This window comes from Lepidochelys kempii, chromosome 24 (genome assembly GCF_965140265.1).
Source record: "Lepidochelys kempii isolate rLepKem1 chromosome 24, rLepKem1.hap2, whole genome shotgun sequence".
NCBI lineage: Eukaryota > Metazoa > Chordata > Testudines > Cheloniidae > Lepidochelys > Lepidochelys kempii.
In genome coordinates, this window is record NC_133279.1 from 1157915 (window position 1) to 1175760 (window position 17846).

At 55.8% G+C, this 17846-nt stretch overlaps 1 protein-coding gene across 1 annotated transcript; it reads left to right on the forward strand.

Moving 5' to 3' along the window:
- Positions 1–2377: 2377 nt before the first annotated feature.
- UBE2Q1 (ubiquitin conjugating enzyme E2 Q1) lies at positions 2378–17182 on the forward strand. The gene is made up of 13 exons (XM_073322929.1): positions 2378–2773; positions 5932–6036; positions 6454–6558; positions 7471–7521; positions 11035–11175; positions 11997–12081; positions 12683–12743; positions 13316–13406; positions 13502–13560; positions 14140–14188; positions 14963–15058; positions 15623–15689; positions 16743–17182. The coding sequence occupies exons 1-13, from the start codon at positions 2498–2500 to the stop codon at positions 16772–16774; spliced, it is 1218 nt and encodes a 405-aa protein (XP_073179030.1). The 5' UTR covers positions 2378–2497; the 3' UTR covers positions 16775–17182.
- The last annotated feature ends 664 nt before the right edge of the window (positions 17183–17846 follow it).

Below are 17846 nucleotides of genomic sequence, written 5' to 3' on the forward strand. Positions count from 1 at the left end.
TCACTTCAGCATCACTTCTGTGCCCCTCCCGCCCCCCCCCCCCCCTCGGCTCTAAGGTGTGTCTACACTGCAAAGAAAAACCCACAGAGCCCGGTCAATGGACTCAGGCCCAAGGGACTCGAACTGTGGGGCTAAAAATAGCTGTGTCAAGGCTTGGGCTGAGGTCTGAGACGTGCTGCCGCAGGGTTGGGTTTTGGGACTATCGTGGCCCTGCTCCTGCCCACCTTCATCATCCCTGTTTAGGAGCCTCAGCTCTCTCCACCAAAGTCCCCCAGGGATTAAAAACATAAATGATGGCTGGGTGGCTCACTGCTCCTAATCCCGGAGAGCAGAGAAGCCTCCCAGAGGGTCAGTGCGGGCAAGGGGTGGCCCCCTTTCTACAGCAGCCCAGATTCCTGTTGTGCCTGGCAGAGTGGGGAGAACTGGAAGCAGGTGCTGCTCACTGAACAGACATGGGGGGAGAATGGTGGTGTGTTTTGCTGCAAGGAGACCTGCCTGTGTCCAGCCAGGCAGAAAATGCCCGTCAGAACAATCCTGCTTGCAGAGCAGCAGCAGCTGTCGGCAGCACCAGTTCCAGGAAGCAGGGGATGAGCTCTGAATTTTCCACTAGGCTGGAGCCTGGGAGACTTCGCACAGCAACTTCACCCTGGAAATTTGGCAGCTCCAAGGGGTTCGGATCCCCTCCCCACACAAAGGGGGGACAAGGAGAACCCTAGGGAGCAGGGAGCTGAAAGCAATTCCGGAGCATCACTGCCATGGCCTAATGGCCTCAAGGCCCTGACTCAGCACTGCTGCCCTGAGAGCTGTGCACTGGAGAGGAAGGTGGGTCTGGAACAAGGTGCAGCATCATTCCAAGCCATGCACTTGAGCTGGGCTTTCAGGGCAGAGCTCGTACTCAAAGTAACTCTCCAGGTGAGCAGGAGTGTGGTAAGCCAGACATGAGACGTGGTTCTTCCACTCTACTCCATGCCGATAAGGCCTCAGCAGGAATACCATGTCCAGTTCTGGGCACCACACTGCGGGAAAGCTGTGGACAAACTGGAGCAAGTCCAGAAGAGAGCAATAAAAATGATTAAAGATCTAGAAAATACGACTTATGAGGGAAGCTTGACAAAACTGGATTTGTTTAATCTGGAGAAGAGAAGACACAATAACATAACATGTAAAAGGTTGTTATAAAAAGGATGGCAATAAACTCTTCTCCTTAACCCCTCAGGACAATGGGCTTAAATTGCAGCAAGGGAGATTCAGGTTCAACATCTGGAAAAACTTCACTGCAAGGGCGGATAAGCACCAGAGCCAGTTACCTAGGGAGGCTGCGGAGTCTCTGTCATTCGATGTTTTTAAGAGCAGGTTATAGACAGACGCCTGCCGGGGAGGGTCTAGGTAATGCCTGGTCCTGCCTCAGAGCAGGGGACCAGGCGAGAGGCCCAACCAAGGTCCCTTCCAGCCCCGCAATTCGCTGATCCCTGAACCCAGCCTTCAGGAGGGGGAGCGAGTTTCAGCGGCGCCTGGCGAACCGCACCAAGCCCTGGACGGAGGCAGGAGCCTCGCCGCGGTCACGCAGCTGCCCCGCTTCACGGGGATTCCCCCGACCCGCAGGCCCCGCACAGCGAGAGGGCAGCGGCCCCGCACCCCACCGAACCCCGCACCCCTGGGCGCTGGATTCCCAGCATCCACCACACACGAGGGGAGGGGCGGGGCCCGGGCCCCCGGGGAGGGGCGGGGGCTGCGGGGCCCGGGAGGGGGGAGGGGCCCGGGAGGGGGAGGGGGAGGGGGGCTGCGGGTCCCGGGAGGGAGGGGAAGGGGGGGTGCGGGGCCGGGAGGGGGAGGGGGGCTGCGGGTCCCGGGGGGGAGGGGGCTGCGGGTCCCGGGGCAGGTCCCCTGGCTCTCGGCCCCTGCCGGGGTCTCCCGCCGGGGGCCGCCTCCTCCTCTGGCCCTCGCTGGCCACCCGCCGGCCCAGGAAGGGGCTCGGGGCCGGGGCCAGTCGGGCGCGCACCCCCAGGCGATGCCACAGCAGCCCGCCCGGCGGGGGGGGAGGGGGGTTGTCACGTGGCTGGGGCGCCCCCGCTGCTCCCCCCGTGGCCGGAGCGCCGCCCTCCACCGGGGGCAGTGGGGGAGGGGCCCAGGATCCTCTGCGCCTGCGCCGGGAGAGTTAGCGAGGGCGGGGGCCACTTCCGGCCAGGGTGTGCCCGTCGGGGAACTCACTTCCGGGCCCCGGTGCGTTGGATCTGGTCGTCACTTCCTCTGTCCGGCGGAGGAGCTCAACGTCATTTCCTCTGCGGCTGCGGCTCCTCCCAGCGACAGGTGTGCGGGGGAGGGGCCACTTCCGGTGACGACGACCCGCCTCCTGGCGCGCGGGCCGGTGGGAAGGGGCGGGGTGACTTCCGGGCAGCGGGGCCCGTCCCGGCCGCCATCTTGGGCCGGCTCCTGGCGCTGAGGCGGGGTCGGCGGGGCCCGGGGCCGTCGGCGGCGGAGCGGGTCCCTCCATGGGAAGATGCAGCGGGCGGGGGCGGAGGAGGCGGCGGGGTCGCAGGCGGCGGCGGGGCCCGGGCGGAGCGGGGGCGGCGCGGCCTCCCCCGGGCGGCTCCTGAGGCGGGAGCTGCGGCTGCTCGAGTCCATCTTCCACCGGGGCCACGAGCGGTTCCGCATCGGCAGCGCCTGCCCGGACGAGATCAGCTGCGAGTTCGTGCCCGGGCCGGGGGCCCGCGCCGGGGGGTCCGGGAGCCGGGGCCCGCCCCCCGGGCCCGTCCGCATCCACTGCAACATCACGGTGGGGGGGGCGGGGATCGGGGGAGGGGCGCTCCCGGTTGGGGGGGGGCGGGGATCGGGGGAGGGGGAGGGGCGCTCCCGGTTGGGGGGGGCGGGGATCGGGGGAGGGGGAGGGGCGCTCCCAGGCGGTCGCTGCGTGGGGCTGAAACGCCCCAGCCCGGGGCTGGCTCCGGGCCGGCGTCTCCGCCCCATCGCCGGGTGGCCGCGGGGGGGTTAAAAGCTTCCCCGTGGCACGGGCCGGCCCCAAACCCTCGGCTCTTCGGCCAGCACGGTCGGAGCGGCCACGCTGCAAAACCAAACCGCGCCGAGCTCAGAGCCGGCCCGGCTCCTTGGGGCTCCCTCCGTGGGCCTGGAAACAGCAGCGTGCCGGTCCCCTGGGGGCTAGAGCCCCGGCGAGCGGGTGGGTCTCCGAGCCAGGGCTCCAGCCCGAGGTGGGACTGTCTACACGGCTACTTGTAGCCCTGCGGCATGAGCCCAGTCACTTGACCTTGGCTCGGAGGTTCGCTGCCACAGGATTTTAGGTTTTTTAGTTATTTTTTTAGCAGTGTAGATGTACCCTTTGAGAGGCAGAGTTCAGTCCAGCCTGCTCTTCTTCCTTGCTGTGAATCCCAGGAACTAAAGGGCTGTGGTAGGAATGCTGAGATGAGCCCCTGCCTCCAGCGCTATATTCATCCTCACTAAAATGGTAGTTATCTCTTCCCCTAAGGAACAGTTCCCTTGGCTCATTCAAGTTTAAGCTTCCTGTCCTGCACCTGCTCACTCTCTGGGATGATCAGGAATGGGTTGGGCGTTTAAATTTAAAAGTAAATGACCCATTTTAGTCTCCTTTTCAACATGAATGTAACTGATCTGAAATGCAAATGCCACGCTGCCCCAAAAGATGCTGCAGGGTTTCTGAGCAGAGTGGAGCTAGAGCAGGGGCAATAGGACATGGAGGGAGAGATGTGCATGGTGTACCTATGAATAAATCTCTCTTCAGTCAGGTGGGATTAGCTTCTGGATTAGACCCTGAAATCTCTGCCCTTTAGACACTCAGCTGTAGGTACTGCTGTATGCAGACACCACCTCAGCTGAGGCTGGCTAAGCTGGGGCTCGTTTGATGTGAGGTTAAAGTGCTAGGGGTGAGCAGTTTGCTCCTAAAACCCTGACTGCATGTTCATTTCCAGTAACTAGTGAGACACAGCTGCCTCAGGATGCTGTAACCCACTTCACATGTTATGCTGCCTAAGGTGAAGGGGGGTTGCAGATGAGCTGCGCCAACTATTGTCTCCATGGTGCTGGGAATATCACTCAGAACCCCAGGTGCCACTCTCCTCCTGTTCTGATTCAGATCTGACAACTGGGGATTGTGGCACCCCCATTGTCCACTGGGAGGAATGTGGATTATGGTAGACTTGTGCCTGTTGCCAGTTGTGATTTGCAGACTGCTCTATGGTGTTGGGTGAAATTCCTTAGGTGGACACAGGATAACCCAGTCTGACCTTCTGCTATTTCCTGAAACATCAGCATCCTGCTTCAGAGCTGCTGCTCTTTGCTTTCACGGGGAGGATGGCAGCAGGATTGCAGTGCACACACAGAAGCCAGAAGGTCACTGGGCAGAACTTTGAAATGGTAAACTGCAGTCTAGAGCAGCCTGCAGTGCGCACAAACCTTGGTGCAGAGTGCACATTGGGTTGGTGTGTAAGCAGGGTGTGACTGCAGGCTTGCCCTAGTATTGGGGCAGTCTCTGAATTGGATTGCTCCTGAGATTGCAGGAGAGGGATGGTGTTGGCCTGTTGTGACTGGACAGTTGCAGCAGTTAAACTGGCCATGGTGATTCTTGGGTCGGTCTCCCCTTCTGGGGGTCCCAGTGGGAATTCTGCTGGATAGAACTGCGTGCGTGTCTTTGGCCCCAGAGGATTTCCATTATTATCCTCAAAAAAGAAAAGGAGTACTTGTGGCACCTTAGAGACTAACCAATTTATTAGAGCATAAGCTTTCGTGAGCTACAGCTCACTTCCTCAGATGCAAGAAAGCTTATGCTCTAATAAATTGGTTAGTCTCTAAGGTGCCACAAGTACTCCTTTTCTTTTTGCGAATACAGACTAACACGGCTGTTACTCTGAAACCCATTATTATCCTGTTTCTCAGGACATGTAACTGTTGTAAGCGTTTAGTCCAAGACAAACCTCTCTGCTGCCCACCCACGCACAAGGTCTCTGCCCAGGGTGTTTGCATGCAGCTCAGAATGAGGAATTTTTGTTGAAAACACTGGTTTAGCTGTGTTTGAAATGAAACGTCAAATAAGGACTTGATCTTTCTGGTGCACATGAGACTCCTGGCTCTGCGTGGGCTGGATTTTACAGGACTCTGTTTGTTGTGGGTAAAAAGCAAAGGCTGAGAGTTCCCTTTCAGGGAGCAGTTGAGCATGTGCAATAAGAACATTAGCACGCTGCAGGGGGCTTTGGAGCTCATGGGCCTTATGCTGCAGCAGCCTCATTGACTCAAACATTCTTGTTGTACCTAGGTATTGGGGCCTGCTCAGGTAGGGTAGGTTAAAGGCTGGGGTTGCAAGCAGCTTGTCCTGAGGAGAAGCAACATTCTGCACTCCCTTGCCCAGGGGTCTATTTCCATGATGTGAGTTCCGGGATGATTTTCCAGAGGGCTTATTTAAAAAAAAAAAAAAGATACATTACCAAGTGCTGTCAGCAGAATGCAGGGCAGAGGGGGCCTGCTGCCTGCTCTTAAGAGGCTGACAGGCAGTGGTCTGCGTAGGATGGGAATGTAGAATTTAATTCACTCTCCTCGCCATTCCTGATCTGGCCCTAGTGCCCGTAGGCAGTAGTGTGAAGTGACATAGACTTTGCACTTTTCTTTCTCTCGCCTCCCCATCCGGCAGAGAGCTTGTGGGTTGGAGGGAGTGTAGCAGCACAGAATTGACACAGATTAGTGCCATCAGAGCTATTGTTTATTTTGCCTCCATCGGGGATTAGTCCGGAGGGTGGAGTGCATTTGCTTGGACGCTGTCCTGCTGAGCCATGTGTTTGTGAGGGAGGAGAGACAGGACTGCAGCTTGCTGCACCAGTCAGAGGGATGCTCCCTCTGACATCCTAGGCTGGGTGGGGTTGAGGTGCACTCTATAACAATGGCCCAAATGTGACCTTTTCCCCTGTTCTCTAGGAGTCTTACCCAGCTGTTCCCCCAATCTGGTCTGTGGAGTCGGATGATCCAAACCTGGCAGCTATCCTGGAGAGGCTGGTGGAAGTCAAGAAAGGAAATACATTGGTGAGGGTGGCAAGGAGTGGGGAAGGGCTGGATGTGGAGAGCTTGAGTAGTAAAAGCCCTACGAGTCCCGTCTGCTCTGTGGTTCTCTAGTGTTCTGCCTGGTGTGACTGTAAAGGGATTTGGAGAGTCAAGCCGAGCAGTTCAGGCTTGTCCAGCTAGTGAGTCTCCCTATCCTCTTCTGTTACGTGGGATGTGGCTTGGTTGCTGGTTGCAGCCTGCAGTCATTCTGGCATACAGCCCGCACTGGTGCGGTGCAGAAGCTGCGTTCAGTAAGGAGCTTCTCCCATGACCTCCCCACGTATCTCAGTTGCATGCAGTGAAGAGTGTGGTGGTGTCAGGGGCTGCTTAGGCTGCACTCTATTGCTGGGGGCTGTGTGTCTTTTTCTAATGCTGCTTGTCTGTCTCCTCGCTGGGCAGCTTTTACAGCACCTGAAGCGGATAATCTCCGACCTGTGCAAACTCTACAACCTTCCCCAGCACCCAGATGTTGAGATGTTGGACCAGCCTCTGCCGGCAGAACAGGTAACAGGCCTGAGACAAGCTGCTCCGACCTTGACCTGGGGGAAAAGCCTGCTGAGAAGATGGCTTTTGTGCAGCTTTGCACTGCAATGGCCCTTCTCCCATGTGCCCAGCCCTAGCTGGCACTCTGTCTGTCGTGGGATTCTGTGGTGCTAGATCTGGGGGTGCCCTCCAAACGGGGTCTGTTTTCCAGGGTTGCGGCTTTCCTTGCTCTCCTGGAGCATGGCAGATGGACTAGTACCTGTTTTCACCAAAGTGCTGCTTGCCTAGTACTCAGCAATGCCCTGCATCGCGTGTGCTTCTTGTAACATAGAGAGGGCAGTGCACTGCACGGGTCCTTTTCTTGCCCAGTCTCTGTGCGGGTGTCTGTGGAATTGAATGTGTATGTGTTTAGCTTCCGTACCTGAGACGAGTACGTCACCTTGGCATTACTGGCCAGCTTTGTTGAGCCAGGTTGCCTGTGCGGTGCTGGTAGAGCCCCGACTTGGTGATCTCCCCACTCTGGATATGTATGCCAGTGTGTCAGATGTTGCCCACTGGGCTTTCTCTGGTTACTGCCCCAACTTAACCCTTCACCTCTGAGGCAGCTATTCTAGAACAAACAGCCTGTAAAAAGCTTCTGGCTTCACTTTAGCTTTAAGCTGAATTCTCATTGTCAATCCTCATCCAACCTTCCCTGGAAGCATTACAGGGGATTCTAGGGCTCCACTTGCTGTTAATGAGGTACAGAATTGCCTAGGCCCCTGCCCCGGAGCACCTGTCGGCAAGCTTTGCCTGGTGGTAGCTTCCTAGCTGAGGTGCTGCTTGTTAGCGCAGGCTTTCTGGGTAGTTGTCACTCAGCTGGCTAGCTCCTCCCTGCAGAATGGCAGCGAATCTACAGGGGCCGTTCTGATGCTTGTCTCCGTCCTCCCATAGAGCACCCAGGAAGAGGGGTCCTCGGAGGATGAAGATGAGGAGATGCCAGAGGTAAGTGCTGGGGAAGTTCACACACTATCCGGCAGCAGGGGTGAGGTGGGGAGAGCGCTGTAGTGACATGTGTCAGGAAAGGAGCTGAGGCAGATTAGCCTGAGCAGCAGTTGTCAGATTCAAACCTGGCTTGTTCCTGTTCAAAGCATGAGCAGCTCCTTATGCTGGCCAGGTTGGGATCCGTCACTGAGCGTGTTTGGGAGTCATTGGGTCTGCTTTACTGATAGCCTTAAGGAAACGATACTGCTGCCATCCTCTGCATTTGGTTGATATCCGAGACCCGTGTTTTCAAGACTTGCCATTGCCAGGGGGAGATGAATTGTGAGCTGGGAACGGAATCCCTTGGCTTGCTGCTTTGTCTGTTTGTACTGCAGTTCTCCAGGGCCTGAAATTTACCAGCTAAGCTCTTTGATCTCCTTGGTGTGGAGTTTTGAGTTGCCATTGCTGGCATTGAAATTGCATAATGGAAATCTGACCCCTGGAGAGAGAGGGTTAGGCAGGCTTGTGAAGTGTGCAAGCAAGAGACTTGGCCAGGAGGTGAGAGGTAATCGTATCTCACTGCAGGCTGGTGAGGACTCAGTTTTGCTGTAACTCCTGTCGGCTTTAGCTGTTGGTTTGCGCGCTCAAGGCCTTTTCAAGGGGATGGAATAAACCTGACTCTGCATGGTGATGTTGCCTAAGATGCCTCTGGCTAGGAAATGGGTGTGCAAGGTTCATACAGTTCTTCCCAGCCATTACAGCAGAACCTGGGGGGCAGTTACAGGCCCTGTACAATTAGTGGGGGGTGGTACAGTGTAGGGATTGTAGTGAAGATGAGAGCCTGTTGGATCAGGGATAGGCTCATCCCCTGAGAGAGGCTGTTGTGCGTTAAACTGATACGCGACATCACATACAGTATGTGTAAACTCACCCACTTTCCCAGCCTGCCTGTGACATATACACTCCCCCACACTGCGCTGAGCTGGAACTGTCAGTAGTGAATGGACCCTTGAGAACTGGGTGGTAACTAGAGTCTCATGCTTTTTACAAATGTGGAATAACATAATAAAACGAAAAACCTCACCCTGCAGTTACTGCTGCATCCCACAAGGCTGGGCCCCTCTCCTCACTCCAGGCATTGCAGCTGTGTTCAGGGTGCAGTGCCGCTTCAGGTTTGGCCCAGCCATCCTTCCATCATGACAATGGGGGCGCAGCTGGGCCAAATTTGAGTGAGTGGCGATGTGACCCCATGCACCAGGTCACAACGTCACTCTCTCAAATCTGGCCTGGCCACTGCTGTCACCCCTCCACCCACTGTTGTCATTTTGGGCTAAACCGGAGTGGTGATGTAACCCTGTGTGCCTGGTTGTGGTGCCTGGAGTGGGGAACTGGGCTTAGCCCTGTGGGACAGGAACCACCACTGTGGGGTGAGTGCAGGTCAGGCTCACTTTCAGGGCCTCTGAGCCCCTGGGGCGGGACCAGACCCTAGGGGGAGAGTGGGTGGAAATGGATAAAATGAAATGAAAAAATCACATGGTCCTAGTGATAACACACTTGGTCCTGAGACTCAGCTGGACTAACTCTGACACCTCCAAAATGACCCCTGATCCTGGGCCCTGTGGCTTCCATCAATGTGCTGTGGCCAGGATCACTGTAGGGTGCTGCGCAAATTAATCCCATTTGGAGGGGTTTCCTAGGCAAAGCCCTTCCCAAAACACATCGTTTCTCCGGAATAGCGACAGGTGCCCTGGAGCGTGTCGAGAGCAAGGTGCTCCCTCACGGAGGTTTAAAACTTCATTGAGGTTCTGCACATAGTGAGGAGGTTGGTGGAGTCGGCACTTAGCTAACAGAGCTTTGTATGGAGGGACACTGCATCTCTCCTGAGTGCCGATAGCCATCAGTGCCTCAGCGCAAGTGACGAGTGCAGTCTGCGGATGCAATGGGTGTAACGCAACACATTGCTGCGCTGGGGAATGGCGCTTCTGACCATGCTCTGTGAGGGTTGAGCAGCCAGCGTGCTTTGGCTCTATGTGGATAGTGTTTTATGTCCCACTCAGCTACCTTCCCTGGCGAGCTGACTGTGGAGGGAGGGAAGGGGGCTGCAGAGCTGGGGGTGATCTGGAAGACCCTCCACAAGTACCCTGAAATACGGGACTACTTACAGAGAAAAGGGCTCTGAGCTGCTCTGGGTTTCACAAACACAGAGGCCCTGGGAATCTGCCCTGGGTCCCTTCCACATGCTTGGTGACCACAGCGTTTGTCTCCATGTATTGAGACAGCTCCGATCGCTTTCCCCCTTCACGAGCAAAGGCTGAGCGGAGCTACGGAGCCTTCCAGTTCGGGGGAACGTACATAAGGGGATAGTGGCTAATTATAAGAAGAGCTGGACTTGGCAGCAGAGAAGCCGGTAAACAATGAGCTGTACGTGCCAACTTTACATGTGGAGAGGAAACATGCCTGAGGGGAGCAGAGGGAGCTCACCTGGAGTCTGCTCAGAAACCTGCTTAATTTTGGGTCTGGGTTTCCTCTTTCAGAAATCTGCAGCCTCCGCCAAGGGGTCCCCCGATGAAGTAAGGGAGCAGGGACAGCGTTGGGAAGGGGAAAGGGCAAGATGGCTGGTGGTTGGGGAGCAGTTGGATACACAGTGAGATTCTCATGTGGCAGCTGAGACCAGCAGAGCCTAGTAATGACTGGATGTGGGATTTCACCTTTGAACGAGCTGCAGCCAGTTCCCCGTGGGAGGGCTGGGGCTGTGGGAGTGACAGCGGCTACAGAACCTCAGTATTTCTCTTGCTCTGGAGATGAGAATTTCTCGGAGTCCCATTGTTGAAATCGGGGTGAGTTTGCGTGTGCGCTCCAGGGACACGTGTAGTCTGCATGGCTACACGTGGCCAGTAGCTGTGTAGCAAACATGCTGTCTCCAGCAAAGGATGCAGGGATAATCCAGAGAGCTGCGTCTGCTCTGGGATCCTCGGGCGTTCTGAGCCTTGCTGTTCACTAGAGGCAAAGAGCCGTCTTTACTCGTGCTCGCCTGAGTGCAGCGACAGCTGGGAGCTGGAGAAGTGCAAAGGTGTCACAGCTGTATGGTGTCAGGGCGATGGAGTTTGCAGCTCCCTGGCACTCTTTACCTACTTGTCCTGGAGGCAGAGCATTGCAGGATGGGCTGGGGGCCATTCCAGGTAGTTTCCTACTCTCTTCCTGATCCTCCAGAGGAGTGAAGTGCAAGTGGTGTGCTGGACCCAGCTCGCTGCCCAGGGACTGGAATTTCCCATCCCATAGCTCAGACCTGGCTTCCTTCTGCCCCACGCTGGCTTCTGACACCACAGGCCCACCAGGATCTTGTGACATCTCTGCACATGTTGGGAAGGGAGTTGCTGAGAATTTCCACTGAGGGAGACTGGGAGCCCAGGGTGCTCCTGAGAGCCTGCCCTGGGTATCGTACGTTCCATTGAGTTGCTGTAAAACTGCAGCTGCCGGGAACATTGAGGAGTGGAGCTGGGTGTCTGGTGTGAGATCTTTCTTCTCCCTGCCCAGGACACTGAGGACTTGGATCACTATGAGATGAAAGAGGAGGAGCCAGTCGACGGGAAGAAGACTGAGGATGACGGCATCGGGAAGGAAAACCTGGCCATCTTAGAGAAAATCAAACAGAACCAGAGGCAAGATTACTTAAATGTACGTGTCACTAGGAGGGGGGAGGGGCTGGGGCACAGAGGGGGCCAAGGGATACCCAGTGAAGCTGCTGCACCACTTGGGAGAGCAGTGCTTGGGCCTGCGTCGGTCCCCTTCTGCTGCAGTGTTCTAGCTCCCTAAGCACAGTGAGCCTCAGTGACTCCGGTTTCCATGGAGGGATCTGCATTTGCTCAGTGCTCATGACGCTGGTAGTCTGCATGGCCACACCTGGCCAGTAGCTGTGTAGCAAACGTGCTGTCTCCGGCGAAGGATGCAGGGATAATCCAGAGAGTCCACGTGAAGACAACTGTGCTTGGGTGCCTTATCCAAAGGAATCTGGCTCGCTTACCTCTAATGCTACTGGAAGCAAGTGCAGCTGCTTCTCCCACTCCTTGCTGGAATTCAGGCCCCCTCCTCCAATACAGCTGAGCTGGAGCTCTGCCCTGCACAGCACCAGGAGGTCGGACCCTTCCTGGACTCCTCTGTTTTTGCTGGGGTACAGCAGGTGTCTTGGGGTAACACAGGTCTCGCCATTGGTCTGGGCTTGTCTTCGCTCAGCTCATCTCGGGCTCTCTACCTGCCTCCTAACTTAGAGGATCTGAATGTCTGGAGCAGCTGTCACTGGGGAGGGGTGGCCGTTACCTGGAAGACTGGAGATCTTGCAGTGCAGAGGAGGGGGCTGCACTGAGGGCAGTAACCCACCTGGGCCAAATCTCCCAGGGCAGGAGTTCTGGCTCAGGCCTTGGCTTCAGTAGCAATGACTGTAGTGAGACCAGTGAAACAATGTGATTGCCTCCTCATCCCTCTTCCCGACCCCCTTGCAGGGCGCAGTGTCTGGCTCTGTGCAGGCCACTGACCGGCTAATGAAGGAGCTCAGGGATATTTACCGATCACCAAGTTTCAAGGGCGGTAAGTGGTGACTAGTCTTGGGCCTGGAAAAGGGGGAAGGAGGGAGGGGCAGCTTCTGACCTTACTTGTGGAGGGCCCTGCTGTGTCTGCCCCGCCTTAATCTGATTGCTTGTGTCATGGTTGTGCCAGCCGGTAACTAATGGCCAGGGAGAGCTGGTCTGTTGAGCAGGTCACTTCCCTTCCCTATGTCCTAATGGAATGGGCTCCCCAGAGCCGTGTTTGGGGTTCAAAGGAGATGGGGGAGCTGGACCAGTGATATCCCGGTCAGTGTTAGAGGGGAACAAGGAGCTTATGCGTGGTGGGGGGCCTCTGAGTTGGTAGTTGCTTCCCTTAAGTCTCTAGATGGCCCTTTCACCGTGCGCACTGGTGGCGGTAGTGGGATGACTGTCCCCCGCCCCTACGCCCCAAGACTCTGGGAGGGGCAGTCAGAGTTGCTGGTGCCCCATGGGGACAGCCTGTCTAGACAAGGGCGCTCCCTGCCAGGTTGAGCTCGTGCTTTGTCCCAAGGTGACTTGGATCCAGAGGGCTGCTGCTCAGATCCTTGTCTGAACAGCGACTGCTGTCTGCAATGGCGCTGACGTGTCCTTTCTCTGCTCCGCAGGAAACTATGCAGTTGAACTAGTGAGCGACAGCCTGTACGATTGGAACGTCCAACTCCTGAGGTAGGTGGCCTGGCTCGGGAGGTTGTAGGCAGAACTTGGGCTGGCTGGGCCCTGGTACATAGAGCTTGTGTGTAGCGGGAGAGGAGGTGGGAGCTAGTGACTAGAGCAGGAGGTGATGCTTGACGGATCTGGGCTGTGCTCCAGACTCTGCCACTGAGACTCACATGCCCTGCCCACTCTGTGCCTCGGTTTCCTCTTTGCTTCGAGGGAGCTGTGGAGCAGAGAGCTATTTGCTGTTTCTGGAGCTTTGGCATGGGTGCATATGACACAGTCCCGCACCCCCCTGCCCTCCAAATGCAGCCACTCCTTGCCTAAGGCCACACATGCTTCCCTAGGAAGCTGTCGGTGTCGCGCCATGCTCCTGCTGGGGGGTCCTTCCGTCTCCTCCCCTGGTGCATGATCCTGCTCTTGCCTGGGGAGCAAGGGGCTGGGCTGTGAACCTGAATCCCTTCGTGTTTGTGTTCCAGTAGAATGGGCTTGGGGTCAGCCAGGTGCAATTGCCCTGAGTTCCTGTGGGCAGTACAGAATGTTGCCTGCCCTGCGCTCTTACCCCATGGGCTCTTCCTTTGCAGGGTTGACGAGGATAGCGCTTTGCACAATGATCTCCAGATCCTCAAAGAGAAAGAAGGGATGGACTTCATCCTCCTAAACTTCTCCTTTAAAGTAAGGCCTGCTGCCCCCGGTCCCTTCCCGCCCCACTCTGCCCTGCCGGAGCTTGTATTGTGATTCTCAACAGCCCTGTCTCTCTCTCCTTGCAGGATAACTTCCCTTTCGACCCACCGTTTGTGAGGGTTGTGTCCCCTGTGCTCTCGGGCGGGTAAGTGACCATTCAAATGATTGCGCTTGCCACCAAGTGCTTTGGCTGCGGCAGTCCCTTGTCCCAGATCTAGGGAGCTGCTGCTGGGGCGCAGTTAGATCTCTGCATTAGTACCAAGGATGGTGGTTCTTCTGGGCTGGGGAGGGGGTGTAGATAGTCTCCGTATCTCTTTGGTCCAAGTCCCCTTGCTGGGTCTGCGGAGAGCATTTGAGGTGACGCTCCAGTGACTCCACCCCCCACCCCAGTAGGTCAGTGGCCATCTCCCCAGTGTGCTGTTTGCTATTGGTGACTGGAGGCGCTAGAGGGGGAAGGTGACTGTGGCCTTTCGTGGGGGAGTGCAGGGCCCAGCATGGGAGGGTGACTGTGGTGGTGACAGAGGTGAAAGGCGCCGGAGACCTGCTCAGCTCCTGTCTTCATAGCAGCTAACTAGTGCTGTTTGTGTAGAACTGCCACCCCCCTTTGACGGGGAGCAGTGACTAGATACCTCAGGCTCAGGAGGGGGAAGGGACTAGGCATTGCTGCAAGAGATCTGTGTGATTGTCCTTCGTGTAACTGACTCAGGTCATCTTCCCTCCCAAGGTATGTTCTGGGGGGAGGAGCCATTTGCATGGAGCTGCTTACAAAGCAGGTGAGTGTCTTCTCTGCAGCGTAGGCTGCTGCACTGTGGGAAGGCCTGTGTTCTCACAGGTGGCCAGTGTGTGCCCTGGGCACCTAGTGCTTAGGTGCTGGGAGCCCTGCTGGTGTCTGAAAATCCTGCTGCTAGTGTTCACGCTCACACACTGCTCTGACTCCTTGACTGCCTGGCGTTATGGGGCTTCCCTGTTTTGTACAGCACTGCTGTCTTCGTTTTCGGGGAGGGAGAAAACATTTGCTTACAGGATATGGCAAAATGTTCAGTCAGTGGGCAACAGTGCCAAGCAGCAGTGTTTTCAAAGCGGGGGAGGACTTGAAGACTGCAAGGTGTTGAAACTTTCAACACAATCTTAAGCAAAGCAAATCTCTTCCCTCCCTCTCCTTCTCCCCCCCCCTCGAGTTAGTGTTCCATCAGCCTCCGAGAACACACCCCAGTTCTCTAGGGCTAGCATTGTTCTTTTCACTTTTATAGGCCAGGGTGAAGAGGGTCATGAAAATGTCCCTCTCTGAACAAGGGGTGACCAGCCTGCAAAGATTGACAAACACTGGCCTAGCACACTAGTGCAGCCTGAGGTGGGCAGGCTGCTGATCCTCTGTTAATAGCCGTAACCCAGCATTGCTGGATGGGGCCTGCCTGGACCCCCCAGCGGCGCCCAGCCGAGAGAAGCCAGCTCCTGCCAGTCAGGAGCAGAACGCCTTCTGTTGGCTGTTGCCTAGTCACTGGGAGGGCAGGTTCCCGCCAGTCTCACTGTTTCACCTTGTTTTGCAGGGCTGGAGCAGTGCCTATTCTATTGAATCAGTGATAATGCAGATCAGTGCCACGCTGGTGAAAGGGAAAGCAAGGGTGCAGTTTGGAGCCAATAAAGTAAGGCCCTGTCTGGAGCAGCAGGGGGAGGAGGGAGTGTTTGAGACCTTGGTAATGTTTCAGAATCATCTACTGTGTGGATGCAGTTTAAAGCCAAGATTCCCAGGTGCCTTAATACTTGGGAGCTGCTGTTTCCTTGGCTGACGTGATGAATCAGAAATGCCAGCAGTGTGCTTTGTCCGGGGCTGTGGGATGGAGCCAATAATCCCGGTGCGAAGCCCCCTGTGCTGTCATGCCTTTTGGGGCCGCAGTACCTACCTGCATCTCAGCACCCTCAGAGCTGCCAGGCATGCTCAGGAAACCTGACTGGGCTTGGGATGACGTGCTGCGTTCTTGTTACAGCTCTGGAGTGGGGGCTGGTAACCCTGCGCAGATGGGATCAGTCGCAAGCTGCCTGCCACCATCAGCTCTGATCATTTGCAGCCTTAGGTGTTGGTCCCAGAAATGGGTATGAAGTGACTTGGGGTGGGACATCCCATGGTGCTGGCCCGGGGCAGCTGGTTTAACTGATGCCCGTGTTCTGTAGTGCACTGACCTGACTGTCCCTCTGGCTTCCCCTTGCAGAATCAGTACAGCCTGACGCGAGCTCAGCAGTCCTACAAGTCCCTGGTTCAGATCCATGAGAAGAACGGTAAGGCCTCCAGTGGGGGGTGTGTGTGTGTGTGGGGGGTGTCTGTCTGCCCTTGCCATGGGGCTCCTGCAGAGGGCACAGCAGAAGAGACAGCATGTTAAGCCTGTCTGTGCCCACTTCAGAATCACTGCTTGAGAGCAGAGTGACTGAGTGGGATGCAGGCAGTGTGTCTAGTGAAATGCCCTGGTTCTCAGCTCGTGCTTGGACCTTGTGCAAAGCCTCCTCTCTTGGCATGTGGGAAGGACCCTTCGCTCGCTGCAGAAAGAGACCGAATGTAAGTGTGTGTCGCGCAGGGGAGATGTTGTGGCATCTGTGCAGTGGCAGGATGTCTGGCCTTGTTAAAATGTTCCTGCACTGCTTCATGATGTCTGATTCCATGAGGCTTTACCCATCTTATCCATGTGGAAGCTAGCAGCTGGGGCAGAGCAGGACTGCGAATAACAAACCCAGCTGGATGGAGAACTCGGTCTCTGAAGAACTGCAGCAGCTCGAAGGAGCTGAATGTGTAATACCTTACTTGGCCTGAGACCGAGATGAGTTACTGCTGACACAGTTCTCTCCTGTTTGCTGAAACTATCCATCTCTTCCTCCACCGCTTCTCAAATGCAGGTGCATGGGGCATATTTCAGGGTGGGTTAAATTTGGTACCCAGCTAATTGAACCATGTAATGCTGCCACTAAAAGAACGGCTGTGTAGCAGAGCAATAGCTGGGTGATGCCTGGCCTAGCCATCCTGGGGGTGCTTGTGGTCCCACAGAACTAGACCAGGTATTGCATGTGCAGAGCTGGAGTGCTCGAGATGGAGAGTATTTTCCTGCCCTGTGCGTGCAGCATGCATACTGTGCAGTGCTTCAGTGTGGGCAGAACCTACAGGCAAGGCATGGGAGGGGGGAGGAGACTGTCCAGCTGTCTATCGCAGAGCTGCATGGTCTCACATGTGAGGCTCTTGTCATATAGAAGGTTGCAGGAATCTGGTGTGACTGTTCTGGGGAGTCTAGCTGTAGTAGTGGGGTGAGACTTGTCCCTCCCATGGAGTCTTTGCTCTTGTTTCAGGCTGGTACACACCACCCAAGGAAGATGGCTAGCACTGACAGCTGGCTGGGCTCTGCAGGACCACTTGGTTACTTTTGAACGCTGTACTTGGCCCGTAAGATGCCCCTGTGGCTCCCTCCTGGGATGTGATCGCTCTGCCTGTTTGCAGGACAGTAATGTCTGTCATAAACTCAAAGGGGAAAACTGCGTAATCAGTCGGACTGACATGAAACTCTTGCTGGACCTTTGCTAGCAGGCATCCTTATTAAAACAAAACTCTTGAGCCTCTTGTATTGCTGGAAACTTTCGACTCCGCTCCGGTCTAGAGCACCCTCCTCACCTATGCTACGGATTTAATTTATTTTCTTATTTCATGTACACTGCTTTTTTTGGTTACAGTGTATGATGGATGTGTATGGAAAATGTATCTTTGAAGAAAAATTACAGTTTGTTAATTTGAAGATGCTGGTCTGACTGTGTTTTCTCATGTTACTGCTGAGCTGAGCTCTACACTGCAGGCACACCATACTGCTCTGAGCCCCTCAAAGCGATTGTGGGCAAGCCAAACTCTGTCTTCAGTGTGGCGGTGGAGCTGTGTTGGGGACGGGGCAGTATGTCTTTCTCTAACTTACCCCTGGCCAAAATCTGCTTGAGATCAACACTTCTGAAATCCCCACAGGAGAACTGATTGGGGAAGTCTGGTATGCAAATGACTTCTTTGAGCATCCAAATTCCATGCTGTAAGGAAGAGGTGGTTAGCCTGCTAATCTGCTAAATCAAGAACAGATTTTCCTTCTAGAAACCACAAAGCGTCTCACTTCTGGAGAACAGAGGATAAAGTAGCTATAATCTGTATGTGCTCTGGGGGGAGGGGGCTGTCGCTGCTGGGGGGGACTGTAAGAAGCCCTACGCTTGCTTGCATGTGAGATGTTGCCCTGCTCTCTAACCTGTTCTGGTTTTGTCTCTGCCAGGGCTGCTGTTCAGTAAGACACGGGTGAGCAAAGCACCTCGCATTCAGGGAGACAGCAGGTTCAGTACTAAACTGGCTAATAGCTGGGCCAGTTCTGTGCTCCCTGTAGAGGTAACAGAGCATCTCTACCTCCTACACTAGTGAGGCAGGTTACT